At 38.9% G+C, this 14,287-nt stretch overlaps 1 protein-coding gene across 2 annotated transcripts; it reads right to left on the bottom strand.

Annotated features, from left to right (window-relative positions):
- Positions 1 to 684: 684 nt before the first annotated feature.
- On the bottom strand, positions 685 to 14,246 carry INTS11 (integrator complex subunit 11). 2 transcript variants are annotated; one of them, XM_063176837.1, is made up of 18 exons: positions 14,199 to 14,246; positions 13,830 to 14,013; positions 12,730 to 12,827; positions 11,519 to 11,592; positions 11,125 to 11,353; positions 10,387 to 10,485; positions 9,991 to 10,025; positions 9,132 to 9,270; positions 8,425 to 8,489; positions 7,527 to 7,716; positions 6,740 to 6,823; positions 6,377 to 6,466; positions 5,110 to 5,272; positions 4,125 to 4,232; positions 3,522 to 3,583; positions 2,819 to 2,961; positions 1,621 to 1,750; positions 685 to 836 (listed from the first exon to the last, which is right to left on the bottom strand). In XM_063176837.1, exons 2-18 carry the CDS (start codon positions 13,855 to 13,857, stop codon positions 771 to 773), a joined length of 1,803 nt encoding a protein of 600 aa, XP_063032907.1. In that variant the 5' UTR covers positions 13,858 to 14,013; positions 14,199 to 14,246; the 3' UTR covers positions 685 to 770. The 2 variants fall into 2 exon arrangements, with proteins under 2 accessions (XP_063032907.1, XP_063032906.1); XM_063176836.1 differs by having other exon boundaries at positions 14,094 to 14,229.
- Positions 14,247 to 14,287: the final 41 nt, after the last annotated feature.

Genomic DNA, 14,287 nt, shown 5'->3' with positions numbered 1-14,287 from the left:
GTTTTGTTTTTTTTTTTTTTTTTTTTTGTAATTTTTTTCTATTTTTTTTTTTCTGATTTCTTTCTGGTTTGGTTTTTTTTTTTTTTTCCCAAAATTCACCCAGGTATTTGTCCTTAATTGGCCACCTCATTAATTATTATCAAAAACCGCAGGTTGGCTTCTGGCCTCTCCCTCTCTGTTTTGCTCAGATTTTTAAACCTTGGTGAAAAAATTCAGCTGCAACTTTTGTAAACGCTGGAAAATTCCAATTCCTGGTACTGTGAGAGCCTCAGCCCCTAAGAATCCTTTACCTTGAGCAGAAATGCCTTTTTTTTATTCCATTTTTTCCCAGTGGGAAATCCTCCCAGCACTGGAGGGGAACTCCTTTTATCACAATCTTATTGAAAAATGTAAAAAAATTGGATTAGAGGCTCCTTGCAGCTGAGCCTGAGGGAAGGATGAGGAATTAAAGATGTTTTGCTGCTTGGTTTTCAGTACATTTAGGGTTTTTTACTTTCTGTGATGCTTTTATACTTTAAATTTTAATTTTAAGCAGGGGATTTTCAGCTGTGGGAGGGGAGAACACTGAGTAACTTTTACTTTAATGTGTAAATAGCTCCTCAGGTCTATTTAAAAACAAATTCTTGACTCCCTGGCTGTTTTTTTCCAAGGGGGAAAATCCCAGTGCTGGTGTCACTGCAGGAATTGGACAAACACTGAAATTCTTTTATTAAAATCAAGCAGAAAAAAAGCATTGAAAATGTAAACAAAATTAAATCTGGGCTCAGCTCTCAGGGGGTGCTCTGGGGCAGCCCCTTCTTCAGCAGGGATGTCAGGTAACTGCCCAGCTCTTCATCCTAAAACAGAAGAAATAAACAGCATGAGAGCAAAATCCTCCTTGGATTGTCCCACCTGAGGCAGTAAATTCAATTTTGGTGCCCAGGAATGGACTGAGAGAATTCCTGGACCTTGCAGGATCTAATGTGAGCTGTGTTTAAAAAGTGAAATAATCCACAAATTCATTTCTGGCTGTTTTTACAAACTATTGCTGTGAAATTCCATTTCTCCAAGGACCTGAGGGTTTTTTTGAGGAAAAGCCTCATTTTTGCTGGAAATCAAGGAATAAATGGCTTTATTGCTTTGCCTTCCAAAGGCATTTCCTGCTGTCAAGAAAGAGTTTAATAATCCAGGAAATTTAATAATGCAGAAAGATTAATAATCCAGAAAATTTGATAATGCAGAAAATGTAATAATCCAGAAAGTTCAATGATCCAGAAAAATCCAATAATCCAGAAAATTTAATAGTCCAGAAAGTTCAATTTAATAATTTAATAATCCAGGACGTTTAATAATCCAGCCACAGAAAGGGAAGGTGATGGGATGACTCAAATAAAAGAATGTTTAAATCAGAAATAGTTCTCTATTTGTTTGAAATTTTCTAAGTTAGAAATACAAAATGAAATACTTAAGTCAGAACTGAATTAAGTGGAATTAGCCCAGAAGTTCTCTGCTTAACAGAGCTGTCAAATCATTTCTGCTCAGAAAACACCAGGGACTGCCCCTCGTCTTGCAAATTCCTTCAAAGCCAGAGGAGGCAGGGTTGGGATGGAGGGATTTGGGTGAGAAATGAGGAATTCCCACCTGGTAGGTCCAGGAGACCAGCAGGACTTTGGTTCCCTGGTCCTCAGAGTGAGCCGTGGCCTGGATCAGGATGGACTCCACAGTGATGGAGCCATCAGGGAGGTGCTGCACTGAGTAATCCTTCAGAACCCTGCAGAGAAAGGAGAAATTTGGGGTTTATTTGGGAAATAAATGCTGGGTTTTCATCCCAAATCCCAGTTCTGAGCCCAAGAAGGGAAAAGGAGCTGATCCACTGCTCATTTTGGTGATTTTTCTTTTTGTACTATTGCATTTGTATTTTTTTTTCATTTCCCTAATAAAGAACTGTTATTCCTACTCCCATATTTTTGCCTGAGAGCCCCTTAATTTCAAAATTACAACAATTCAAAGGGAGTGGGTTTACATTTTCCATTTCAGGGGAGGCTCCTGCCTTCTTTAAGCAGAACCTCTTTCCAAACCAAGACAATTCTCATGAGCGGTGGCTGGAGAGATCTTCCACTTCTTACAAGTTGTTGCTTTGGTTTGTTCCACTTCCTTTAACTTTTCCAACCCCATGCTTGAAAACGTGGGCTTAAAAACCATGGGGATAAAAAACCATGGGGATAAAAGAATCAGTTGAATGCCTGAGAGCCAGAAAAGCCCTGCCAAGGCTCAGGGCTCATTGCTGGCTGGGGCTGTGTACAAGTCATGAATGGGATAGGACTGCTGGGAACGTGCCTGGAGCTGTTTTATTTTCCAGCATCAGTCTCATTCCATGGCTATGACAATGGGAAGATCCCAGCAGCTCACATTCCAGCAGCAGACAACGCTGTAGTTGTAAAAAGTTTTGTGACCAATCACACAAAGCAAAAGCACATTGACAGTAGTTCTATCCAACCACTATAAGCACAAATCCTGTTGGTTAAAACAATGCTTGCTAATTTCAAATACACTACCTGCTTGTAAGCCTCAAAACACAATACACAGAGCTGCATTATTAAGCTTAGAACTCCCTAATATCTCTCTAGATAGACTTTTCTGTAGCTTAGGGAGTTATTCTAGAGAAGCGTTAATATACAAACCATTGTTCTATTTGTCTTTACTTTTCTACTTCTTATGTAATTTTTCTGCTGACCAATCTCATGGCTCTTGCTTAGCTCTGATCACAGTTCTGCTGTCTCTGAGGCCTTTTGCAGCTTTCCCAACCCCTCAGATGTTAAGGATTCCCCCAAGGGCTCACCCCTTGAGGTGGTTGTAGACCCTGAGCACGGTCTCGTGCTCCTTGCGCGGGTCCTGGATGTGCACGCGGCAGGTGAAGCGCAGCTGATGCTCAGCCAGCCCCAGCTCCTTCAGGGCCTGCTCTGGGGAAACCAGCCTGAAACTCTGGGGGAAAAAGAGATTAAAGGGAGAAAATTAATCCTCAGAGCTTGGGGGAGTTTTGGTGCTGCCAAGCAGGGAAGGGCATTCCCTTTCTGGGCTGGGGTATCGTGGAGTGTTTGTTGCTCAAAGGGAGAGCTGAGAGTGGGACAAAACACCCACCGCAATAATTATAAATAAATAAATATTTAACAGCATCCAGCTGGTCTCTGGAAGGTGGTTGAAGCTCTAGCAGGGGAGCGATGTTTGAAAAGAAAGATGACATTGCAGATGAACTTCCTTTGTTGGGAGGAAGTGAAAGCGCTGGCGGTAATTTGTGTTCTTTGCGTGTCTGAAACAGGACCGCACTTCCAGAGAGCACAAAAACACCTCAGAGGGCATAAAAAACACCCTGAGAGGGCACAAAACAGCCTCAGAGGGCAAAAAACAGCCTCAGAGGACATAAAACACAGAGGACATGAAAAAAACCCTCAGAGGACACAAAAAACACCCTCAGAGGGCACAAAAAGCAGAGGACACAAACCCACCCTGTGAGGCCCTAGGGCAGCTGAGGGCTCTGTACTCACGTTGTCCTTCATGAGCAGCGTGCCGTGCATCAGCCTGGGCCTCTTGGCATCAGGGGCAGCACCTAAACAGGGCAATATTGACACCTAAAATCAATATTTAATGATACAGAGCAACTCCCTCTCTTCCCAGAGCACTTCCTCATGTAAAAGTGAGATTATTTTTTTCTAAAATTCTGTTTATAAATATATATTTATATTATATATAGTATATATAATCTATATATTTATATAAATAAATATAAAAATATATCTATCAATATAGAAATAGTAATAATGTAGTTATGGTATATATTTATTAATATAACTATATTAATAATATGACTATATTATCAATAATATAATTATATATAATAATTATATTAATAATATAAATATTTTATTTTTATATATATATTTATCTATTCAGTTTATCTCCCAAATCAAGCACACACGTGTAGCAAACCAGGCAGGGTGTGCACATTGATTTGAAACACATAAATTATATTTTAAATATAAACCTACATCTAAATTTTAAATAAAAAATTACATCTAAATTCTATTTTCAATATAAATTTACAGCTTTATAACCCATTAGCAGGGAGGAAATGGGGTGGGCAGAGTCACCTATGGCTGTTTCCCTCTTGAGCAGGCCCAGGGAAATGTCCACAGGGATGCAGGGGTTGGTGAGGATGGTGGTGGTCTCTCCGTTGGCTGGCATGAAGCAGCTGACATCTGCAAAGGGAACAGTAACAAAAGAAACTTCAGCTACAAGGGGGCCACTGCAATTAATTAATGCTAATTAAGGTGTCACAGGCGTCACTTCCTTGAGGGGAGGTGTAAATGCCACCCAAAGGGCCAAAATGGATCCAAAATGTGTAAAATTTTAATTCCATTCCTTCCTCTCCACTGGAAAACAATCCTAACTTATGTCCAAGGGTATCACTGTAATTAACTGGGCTTCATTAGTGTTAATTAAGGTGTTACAGGCATCACTTCCTTGAAGGGAAGTGTAAATGTCACCCCAAGGGCCAAAATGTGTAAAATATTAATTCTAATCCCTCCTCTAACATGGAAAACAATCCTAATTCACATCCAAGGGGACACTGCAATTAATTAATATTAATTAAGGTGTCAGAGGCCTCACTTTTTTGAGGGGAACTGTAAGTGCCACCCCATCTACCTGTGCTGAGGGATCCAAAATGTGCAAAGTTTTAATTCAATACCCTTTTCTAACATGGAAAACAATGCTAATTCATGACCAAGGGGATCACTGCAATTAACTTAATTAACGTAAATTAAGGTATTACAGGCATCATTTCCTTGAGGGGAGCTGTAAGTGCCACCCTCCATAACTTTGCTGAAGGATCCAAAATTGATCCAAAATGTGTAAAATTTTAATTCCATTCCCTCCTCTCACATGGAAAACAGTTCTAATTTATGTCCAAGGGGATCACTGCAATTAACAGGGTTTAATTAATGTTAATTAAGGTGTTAGAATCATCACTTCCTCGAGGGGAGCTGTGAGTGCCCCCCTCCCCGGCCATGCTGAGGGCCCCAGATGTGATTCCCAGCCGTTCAGGGCTCCCTCCCCCTGCCCAGGGATACCTACGGAACTCCTGCTCGATTTTCTGCTTCAGGAATTCCATTTTCTTGGCCTCCCCGTGCACCAGCAGCACATTCCTGGGCTCAGCCTGCCGGATCAGCTGCATGATGCCCTTGGCATCTGCGTGGGCACTGAAGGACATGTACTCCACCTGCATCTTCACCTCCAGCTGGGGACAAGAGAAACTGAGAGCGCACAGCTCTGGGAACTGGGAATTCCTTGGGAACACACCCAGATCCCTCTGGATTTACTTCCAAGGAAGGAGAAAACCTAAATTTTTTTGACAAAAAGCTGTTGCAATTTAAAAACTCCAGCTGCCACATTTCAGGCAATATTTGTCACAAAAATTTGTCAAGAAACAAAAATCAAATATTGAAGGACATGTACTCCACCTGCATCTTCACTTCCAACAGAGCACAACTCTGAGAACTGGGAATTCTTCTGGGACACACCCAGATCCCTCTGGATTTATTTAAAATTAAGAGGGAGAAAACCTAAATTGCCCTGACAAAAACTGTCATAATTTAAAAGCTCCAATTCTCTCATTTCAGACAATATTTATCACAAAAATCAAATACTGAAGGACATGTGCTCCACCTGCAGCTTCACTTCGAGCTGGGAGGAACAGAGCAGAGCTCTGGGAACTGGGAATTCCTTGGGACACACCCAGGAACACCCAGATCCCTCTGGATTTATTTAAAAGGAAAAAGGAGAAAACCTAAATTGCCTTAACACAAAGTTGCTGTAATTGAAAAGCTCAAATTGCCTCATTTCAGACAATATTTGTCGCAAAAATCAAATATTGCAGGTCAGCTGGTGTTTTATTACCCAAATGTGCTTTATATGGGTGAAAAGATAGCAATTGAAAAATGAAAAATGGAAAAATATATCAATTGAAAAATGAAAAATTGAAAATATATCAATTGAAATGTGAAAATATATCAATTTCACCTGCCTTGTTACTAACAGTATAAAATGCCCCTAAGTATTTAAAGAAATTTTAAGAATTTAGTTAATTATTAATTTATTTAATAATTAAGAAGTAAAACTTCCTAAGTTTTAGTAAAACTTATTCACCTAAATTTTACAGCAGAATCAAAGGGCCCTTCAATGTTTTTTTTTTTGGCAGGAATTAATGCAAAAGGCGGGAAAAAATAAAACAAATCAAACTTTGCTAAAGCAAAAAAGGAAAAAATACCCAAATAAGTGCAACTCCAAAAGTAAAGATTATTTTGAGGTATTTTCAGTGCTGGGAATTGAAAATCCAACTCACAATTTGTCTTCCTTCCATCTCCAGCTTCCTCTGCCCACTGAGGATTTTGTGGCCCACAGTTCCCTGGACACAGTAGCCAGGCATGATCACCTGGAAAAAAAAAAACCCAAAAAAATCAAAAATTCCATGGATTTAGCCTGGGAAATCCATTTAAAACATAAAAATGTCACAAAATAGAGTTAGTTCAAAGAGGATTTTTGTCCTTTAATTCCAGCTCCTCAAGAAAAGCTTTGCCATAATCTCAGTAGTTTCGACTCACATTAATATGAGACATAAAAACCCAATAAAAACCCCCCAAAAAAACCAATAAATCCTATTAAAAAAAAAAAACAATAAAAACCCCATAAAACCCCAATTTCTTACCATGTTCTTCTCATTCCCTGCCCATTTCCTGAAGATCTGCAGGGATTGTCCTGCATGGAGCATCCCAGGGGTTGCAAACACCACCTGCAAGTCAAAGATGCAAAAACCCATTTTTTCCATGGTTTATAGAAATAGCCTAAATCTGTGCAGAGCATCCAATAAAAGATTGTGTGGAAAAGAAAACCCTGGTATGAATCAGGATGTGTAGAGGAAATAAAGATGCAAAATTTTCATTTTTTTTCTGGGTGTTTCACTTTTAATGAAATAAAAATTCAAAGAAAATCAAGGAATTTTATATTTACAGAGATGACTTGGCTATGAGAGGTTTTTAAGTGGGATTAATGGCATAAACATGCAAAATTTTCTTTTTTTTTTTCTGGGTGTTTCACCATTAATGAAATAAAAATTCAGAAAGAGAAATGCCCTGGTTTTGAGGTAGGATTGATGGCATAAACATCAATCATTTTTTTCTGGGTTTTTCACCTTAAATGAAACAAAAAATTCAGAGAAATACAGAAAGAGATATAATATTTAGAGATGGCCTGGCCATGGGATGTTTTCAGGTGGGATTGATGGTATAAACATTCAAAATTTTCATTTTTTTCTGGGTGTTTCACTTTCAATGAAGTAAAAAATCAAAGAAATTAAAGAAATTTGGTATTTAAAGATATGACCTGGCCATGAGACGTTTTGTGTTGGGATTGCTGGGGTGGAGGATGCTCAGGCTGATTTTCCCCCCAGAATTTGGGATAAATCTGGAATAAAAAAGCTCCCAAGCCTCTCCTACCATGGGCCCAGGGTTGTCTGCAAAGGCTCTGTCAAAGGCTTTGATGTGTTTGAACTCGAACATGTTCCTCTGCACAAAGGTTTTCCTGATTTTCTGGTTGGTCCAGGTGATAAACAGTTTGTAATAATGGTTTGCCTTCTCTGTCAGGCCCGTGGAGAAATAAATTGGAGCTTTCAGGTTCATCCTTTCCCTGCAAGAAAAGAAAGAGGCAAATATATAATATATAATGAACAATATAAAATATATGATATTATGCTATATATTATATAACATATTTTTATACGTATGAAATTAAACACATATAACACAATATAGCATGTTTTATACATAACATATCATACATATAATATAACATACTATATATAGCATATGATATATATAATAAAACATGATATATATAACTATATATAATATATTGCATATATAACATATAGCTCCATATAAAATAATATTAAAATATATTATAAATAAACAAATATTATATATATGTATTTTCATATATATATATCTAATATATAATATATAGTATATATATCTCAGCTGGTCATAAAGCTGGGGAGTCTCCCAAGGTTTTTTTGGGGTGTATTTCCCTGTTTTCATGAGCTAGAAATAACTATTTTGTATTAAATATTTTCAATATTTAATAATTTTAATTTTAGCTCTCCCTGCACCCAGGGCAATTCCACTCCTGAAGGAATATTAAATAATATATATAATATATATTAAATATATTTCTATGTTATTATATACATTATTTATTGATGAATTTATATATTATTCTATATTGTCAGTGGCATTCAAGCCCAGGCAGGTTTCAGTGTCTGTCTCCCCACAGATCAACTCCTACATTTCCAGCACTCATCACACACAAAGGATCCCAAAAGCAGCGGGGGCTCACCAGAAGGTTTCCAGTAAAATGCAAAGTTCCTGAGCACGGCCAAGGGCAAAAACTGGGATGAGAACCTGGAACACAGGGGGAGTTCAGTCTGACAGAGCCAAACAGCATTCATTTACTAATATTATTAATTACATTAGTAGTAGTAGTAGTATATTTCTATTTTATGATATAATATATATATAATAATATATATTTATATATTAATATATTACTATATATTATATATTATCAAGTATATAATATATTGTATAATCATATTTTATTATATTTACTTTTTTATATACTATATTCGATATATAACCACATATACAATAATATAAATAATGATATATGATAGATATAATAATAATTTTCCATTATTACATTTTCAGTCACCAACTGATAACTGCAATCTCCAGCACTGATTGATATTTTTGAGGATTTGTTAATGTGTAGGAAAGACAATTACATATTTATCATTATTTATTACTTAGTATTAATAATAATTCTTACATTTTCATTATTTGAGTATATTTTTAATTTATTTTATTTTTATTTATTTAATTATATTTTATTATAATTTTACTTATATTTATTTCTAAATTTTATTTTATAATTATTTTTATTTTATTTATTTATTTTTTAATTCTTATTTATTTTCATATATTTATTATGATTTGTTTTTCTTTATTATTTAATATTTTTACTTATTTTCATTCCTTCTGTACCTTCCCTCCTCTCTCCACAGTCTCGTGCACCTTCTTGAGGAAATCCCTCTCGCGGCAGCGCTTGGAGTCGCGGATGGTGGTGGCGTAGGTGGACTCAGTGATCAGCAGGTCAGGACGGCACTTGTCCAGCCAGGCTGCCCTGAAAACAGGGAATTCCACCCAAAATCACAGCAGGAAAGGGGCTCTGCTGGGTTAAATCTGAAAATCTCCAAGGTGGGTTGGGGAATGGCACAGGAAATGGGAGGAAAGTGGGCTCTGGGGACTCTACAGTAGCTTAACTGGAATTAATCCAGCTCAGTATTGAAGTTACAGAGCTCAAAAATTAAAATTTCAAAATTGAGATTGCTCAAAAAGCAATATTTATCCAGTCTATTACCAGTTTTAAATGCATTAATTTAAATGCATTAAAATTCAAAAATCACAGCAGGAAACGGTTTCTGGTGTTTCTAATCTGAAAATCTCCAAGTTGTATTGGGGAATGTCACTGTGTCCACAGGAAATAGGAATAAAGTAGAAATGGGAATAAATATATAAAGAAAAATAAAAAATAAAGGAAATGGGAATAAATCCCATAATACCTTTGGAATTCTGTGGTAGCTTAATTTGAATTAATCCTGCTCAGAATTGAAATTACAGAGCTCAAAAAGCAGTATTTGTCCAGTTTATTACCAGTTCTAAATGCAATAATATTCAACCCAAAATCACAGCAGGAAAGGGTGTTTGGCGGGTTAAATCTGAAAATCTCCAAGCTGGATTAAGGAGTGGTGCAGGAAATGGGAGTAAAGGGTGCCTTTGGAGCTCTATGGTAGTTTCGTTTAAATTAATTCACATAAAAATTGAAATTCAGCTTTTTACTCACCCCAAGTGTCTGTCTGGTGTCATGTTATAGTCACCCTGAGGGGAGAAAAGAAACCCCAAGAGATTTTTGAACCAATGGAGACTCAAATATCTAACAGAATGTAATATAAATAATATATATATATGCTAATACATAAATATAATATATAGTATACATATAATATAAACCACAGTATACCATTAATATAAATACATGATAATATATGAATAATAAAATATAAATATAATAGATATTATATATAATATATTGTGTATCAATAATATAAATATATAAAATTTATATATATATATAAAATTATATATAATTATATATCATTATATATAGATATAAAATATAGATATCTGGGAATATTTACAGCTAAAAAAAGGGAATAATTCTAACTTTGGGCATACTCACAGTGTACACCACAGACTCACAGCCAACCTTGATTTGGAACATGGCAGCTCCCAGCACGTGGCCTGCATAGTAAGCCTTGATCTCCAGCTCCTCATCCACCTGCCAACAGCAAACCCTCAGCACTGCCAGCATTTCAACTTTATATAGATATAAAATACAAACAGCAAACCACTCAGCAATGCCAGTATTTCAACTCCAATTGGAAATATGTGGAAATCTAAATCCCTCTGGATTTACTCAAAAGGAGGAAGGAGAATTTGCCTAATAGCTACATTTCTAATTTAACCCCTTGATTCATTGGCTGCATTTCCAACTCAACCCATTGATTCATTAGCTGTATTTCTAACTTAACCCCTTGATTAATTAGCTACATTTTTAACTTAACCCCTAGATTCATTAGCTGTAATTCTAATTTAACCCCTTAATTAATTACCTTACATTTCTAACTTAACTCATTGATTCATTAGCTACATTTCTAATTTAACTCCTTGATTCATTATCAACATTCCTAACTTAATCCATTGATTCATTAGCTTATATTCCTAATTTAACCCCTTGATAAATTAGCTACATTTCCAACATAACTCCTTGATTAATTAACTACATTTCCAACAACTCATTGATTAATTAGCTACATTTCCAATGTAACCCCATGACTCATTAGCTACATTTCCAAATTAATCTCTTGATTAATTAGGTACATTTCCAATTTACCCCCTTGACTGCAAGCCCCCTGACCTGCACCGTCTGGTGGAGGTGCACGGCCACCACCTTCTTCATGCAGTCCTTGATCATCTGTGATGTGAAGAAGTTGGTTTCCCCTTTCTTGTCCACGGTGATCTTCCTGTAGTCCTCCAGCAGGATGGGGCAGATGGCCTTGGTGGGGTGGGTCATGTAGATGGGGCCATCATAGCCAACCATCTCGCTGAAATAGGGCAGGGCCCCACAGTGGTCCAGGTGGAAGTGGCTGCAAAAAAAAAACCCAAACAAACAAAAAAAAAACCAACTAAATGGTTGCACAGAATTCAGTTTGGGTGGCTCCCAGATCTTCTCAGGGAGGAAAAAGCAGGTAAAATATGAGGGGTGGGCTCAGGATGGCACAAAAAGAGGTGGGAGAAGGAAGGAGCCTCACCTGATGATGACACAGTCCAGGAAATCAGTCAGCCTGCCATTCTGGGTGATGTAGGAGAAGTCAGGGAAGCGCCTCTACAGCCGGGGGAAAACAGGAGATCCAGCAGGAATGCACCAGTGATCCAAAAACAGGGAGGGAATGGGACAGTGGGACACTGGGAATGTACTGAGCTCTGTCCAGGCAGCACCAGCATCAGTGATCCAAAAAACATGGAGGGAATGGGACAATGGGACACTGGGAATGTGCTGAGCTCTGTCCAGGCAGCACCAGCACTCCTAATTAAAAATAAAAACATGGATGGAAGGATCTGGGAATGTGCTGATCCTTCTCCAGACAACAGCAGATCCAATAAAACCATGGAGGGAAGGGCCTGGAACTTTGGGAATGTGCTGATCCTTCTCCAGGCAGCACCAGCACCACTGATCCAACAAAAATAGGAGGGAATGGGATATTGGGAATGTGCTGAGGCCTCTCCAGGCAGCACCAGCATCAGTGATCCAAAAAACCATGGAGGGAATGGGACAATGGGACACTGGGAACGTACTGATCCTTTTCCAATAACACCAGCATCAGTGATCCAACAAAAATGGAGGGAATGGGACATTGGGAATGTGCTGAGCACTCTTTAGGCAGTTTTTGTGTGCAGGGAGAGGCAGAAAAGAGAGCACAAACAGAAACTGACCCTTTCATAAATAAATAATTTTATCTCCCAAATAAAACAGGAAGTGATCACATCCTGGCTCTGAAGTACAAAGCCCCAAAAGCTTTCCTGTCAGCACATTTGCTGCTTGAACTAAATCCTACAGAATATCTGTGCCATTATTCCTTTCCTGCTGGGTCAGGGAAGCCAAAATCAGGAGTTTCGTTCTCTCCCCCTGGAGCAGCAGAAATGTGATGAGGATCCCACGTGGAATGAGCTGCCCCAAAGCTTAGGACAGGATTCCCGCTCAGAGGAAACCCAGAGAGTCCAACCCCAGCTGGAATGGAGCATTTGCAACTGCATTAATAAACATTATTAATAAACATTTCCCCAAGTCCACGAGCCAGGGAAAGGAGGGCTGATATTTCATGGAACACTTGAGGGGAAGGGAGATTTTGGAAGGGGGAAGAACAGCTCTGCCCCAGCCCAGCCCCAGCAGGGGCTGATGGAGGAGCCCAGGGGTGCAGGAGGGACAGAAGGGAGGACAGGAGCTGGCCCAGGGGACACTCACATCATCGTTGTAGCCCATGTGCATCCCACAGTCCAGCATCACGTTCTTGCCAGCGATGGACACCAGGATGCAGCTCCGGCCCACGTCCTGGCCAGCACCTGGACACCAGAAAAACATCAATAAACACCAGGAGAACATCACAAAATATCAGCAAAATATCAGTAAAACATCAGCAAAACACCAGTGAAAAACCAGTAAAACACCATCAAAACGCCACCAGTAAAGCACCAGGAAAACATCACAAAACACCAGCAAAATACCAGTAAGACAGCACCAGGAAAATACCAATAATACCCCAACAAAACACCAGGAAAGCATCACAAAACACCAGCAAAATATTGGAAGAACACCAATAAAGCATCACCAGCAAAATACCAATAAAACACCAGGAAAGCACCACGAAAACAGCAGAAAAATACCACCAGCAAAATACCAGCAAAACATCAGCAAAATACCAGTAAAATATTGACAAAACACCAGTAAAAGATCAATAAAACATCAGCAAAATAACTATAAAACATCAGCAAAATACCAGTAAAACACCGGCAAAACACCAATAAAACACCAGTAAGACACTGGTAAAACACCTCTGGGAAAAGCTGCAATTCTTTCAAAATAAAAGCAGGCGAAGGTCTGCACAGACTTCCTGCAATTGCAGTTTCAAGGAAGAGAGAAAAATCCTTCATCTGGCAAGGATCAGAACTCCTTCTCCAGCTGCTCTGCCCTCGTTAAGCCTCATTAAGTTAAACCCACACCAAGGCTGAAAACTATCCAGGACGATAAAGCAGATCTGCTGCTCAGTACATCCTCTGCCCTCTCAATACAAACCACATTTAAAAAAAGATTGAACAGGGAAAAATGAGAAATATTTTCTTCCTGTGGCTCTTTAGCACTGTAGTGAATTAATGCTCCACAACACCACAGTACCTTTACAAGAATAACTTAATTAATCCTGACTAATTAATCCAAACAGTTATAATGGTCACTGGGAAAAACAATGGAGGGCAGAGAGGAATCACATCACGGATTCCAAATATGAGCCAGAATTTCCCCCAGGGTTTCAGTGTTGGCATTTCAAGGCGATTTTAGGCCGGACTTACCCAAGGGGGTGACTTTGATCTCGGGCATTTTTACCCCACTCCAGGTCCCAAACCCGCGCAGAAAATTAGCCCAGGAGCAGATGCGAGGGGGGCACAACGAGAGAGGATTTCGTTGGTTTTACCGGCGCCATTTCAATTTTTTCAAGGATCCGGCCGAAGACTCAAGCAGAGCCCAAACTTTTTCCTGAGGCGAGACAGAAAACACAGGTGAGGTGATAAACAACAACCTGCGGGAAAGCGGCCCCGTTTGGCTGCAATACCCACCACCACTGCTGACAGCCGGGAAAACACGTGTAGAAACACAGAAAAACGGGCAAAAAAAAGCACAAAACCACAAAAAATAACACACAAAAAACCCCGCAAATGCACCTAGGCCAGGCCGCAGCCCCAGCGCCTCCTCCGCGCCTGCGCCGCCCCGCGCGGATTGGCCAAGCCACAATGACGCACGCGAAGCGGAT

Source organism: Melospiza melodia, chromosome 26 (genome assembly GCF_035770615.1).
Source record: "Melospiza melodia melodia isolate bMelMel2 chromosome 26, bMelMel2.pri, whole genome shotgun sequence".
NCBI lineage: Eukaryota > Metazoa > Chordata > Aves > Passeriformes > Passerellidae > Melospiza > Melospiza melodia.
Note: the sequence above shows the minus strand (reverse complement) of the source record. Positions and strands in the feature narration are given on the sequence as shown.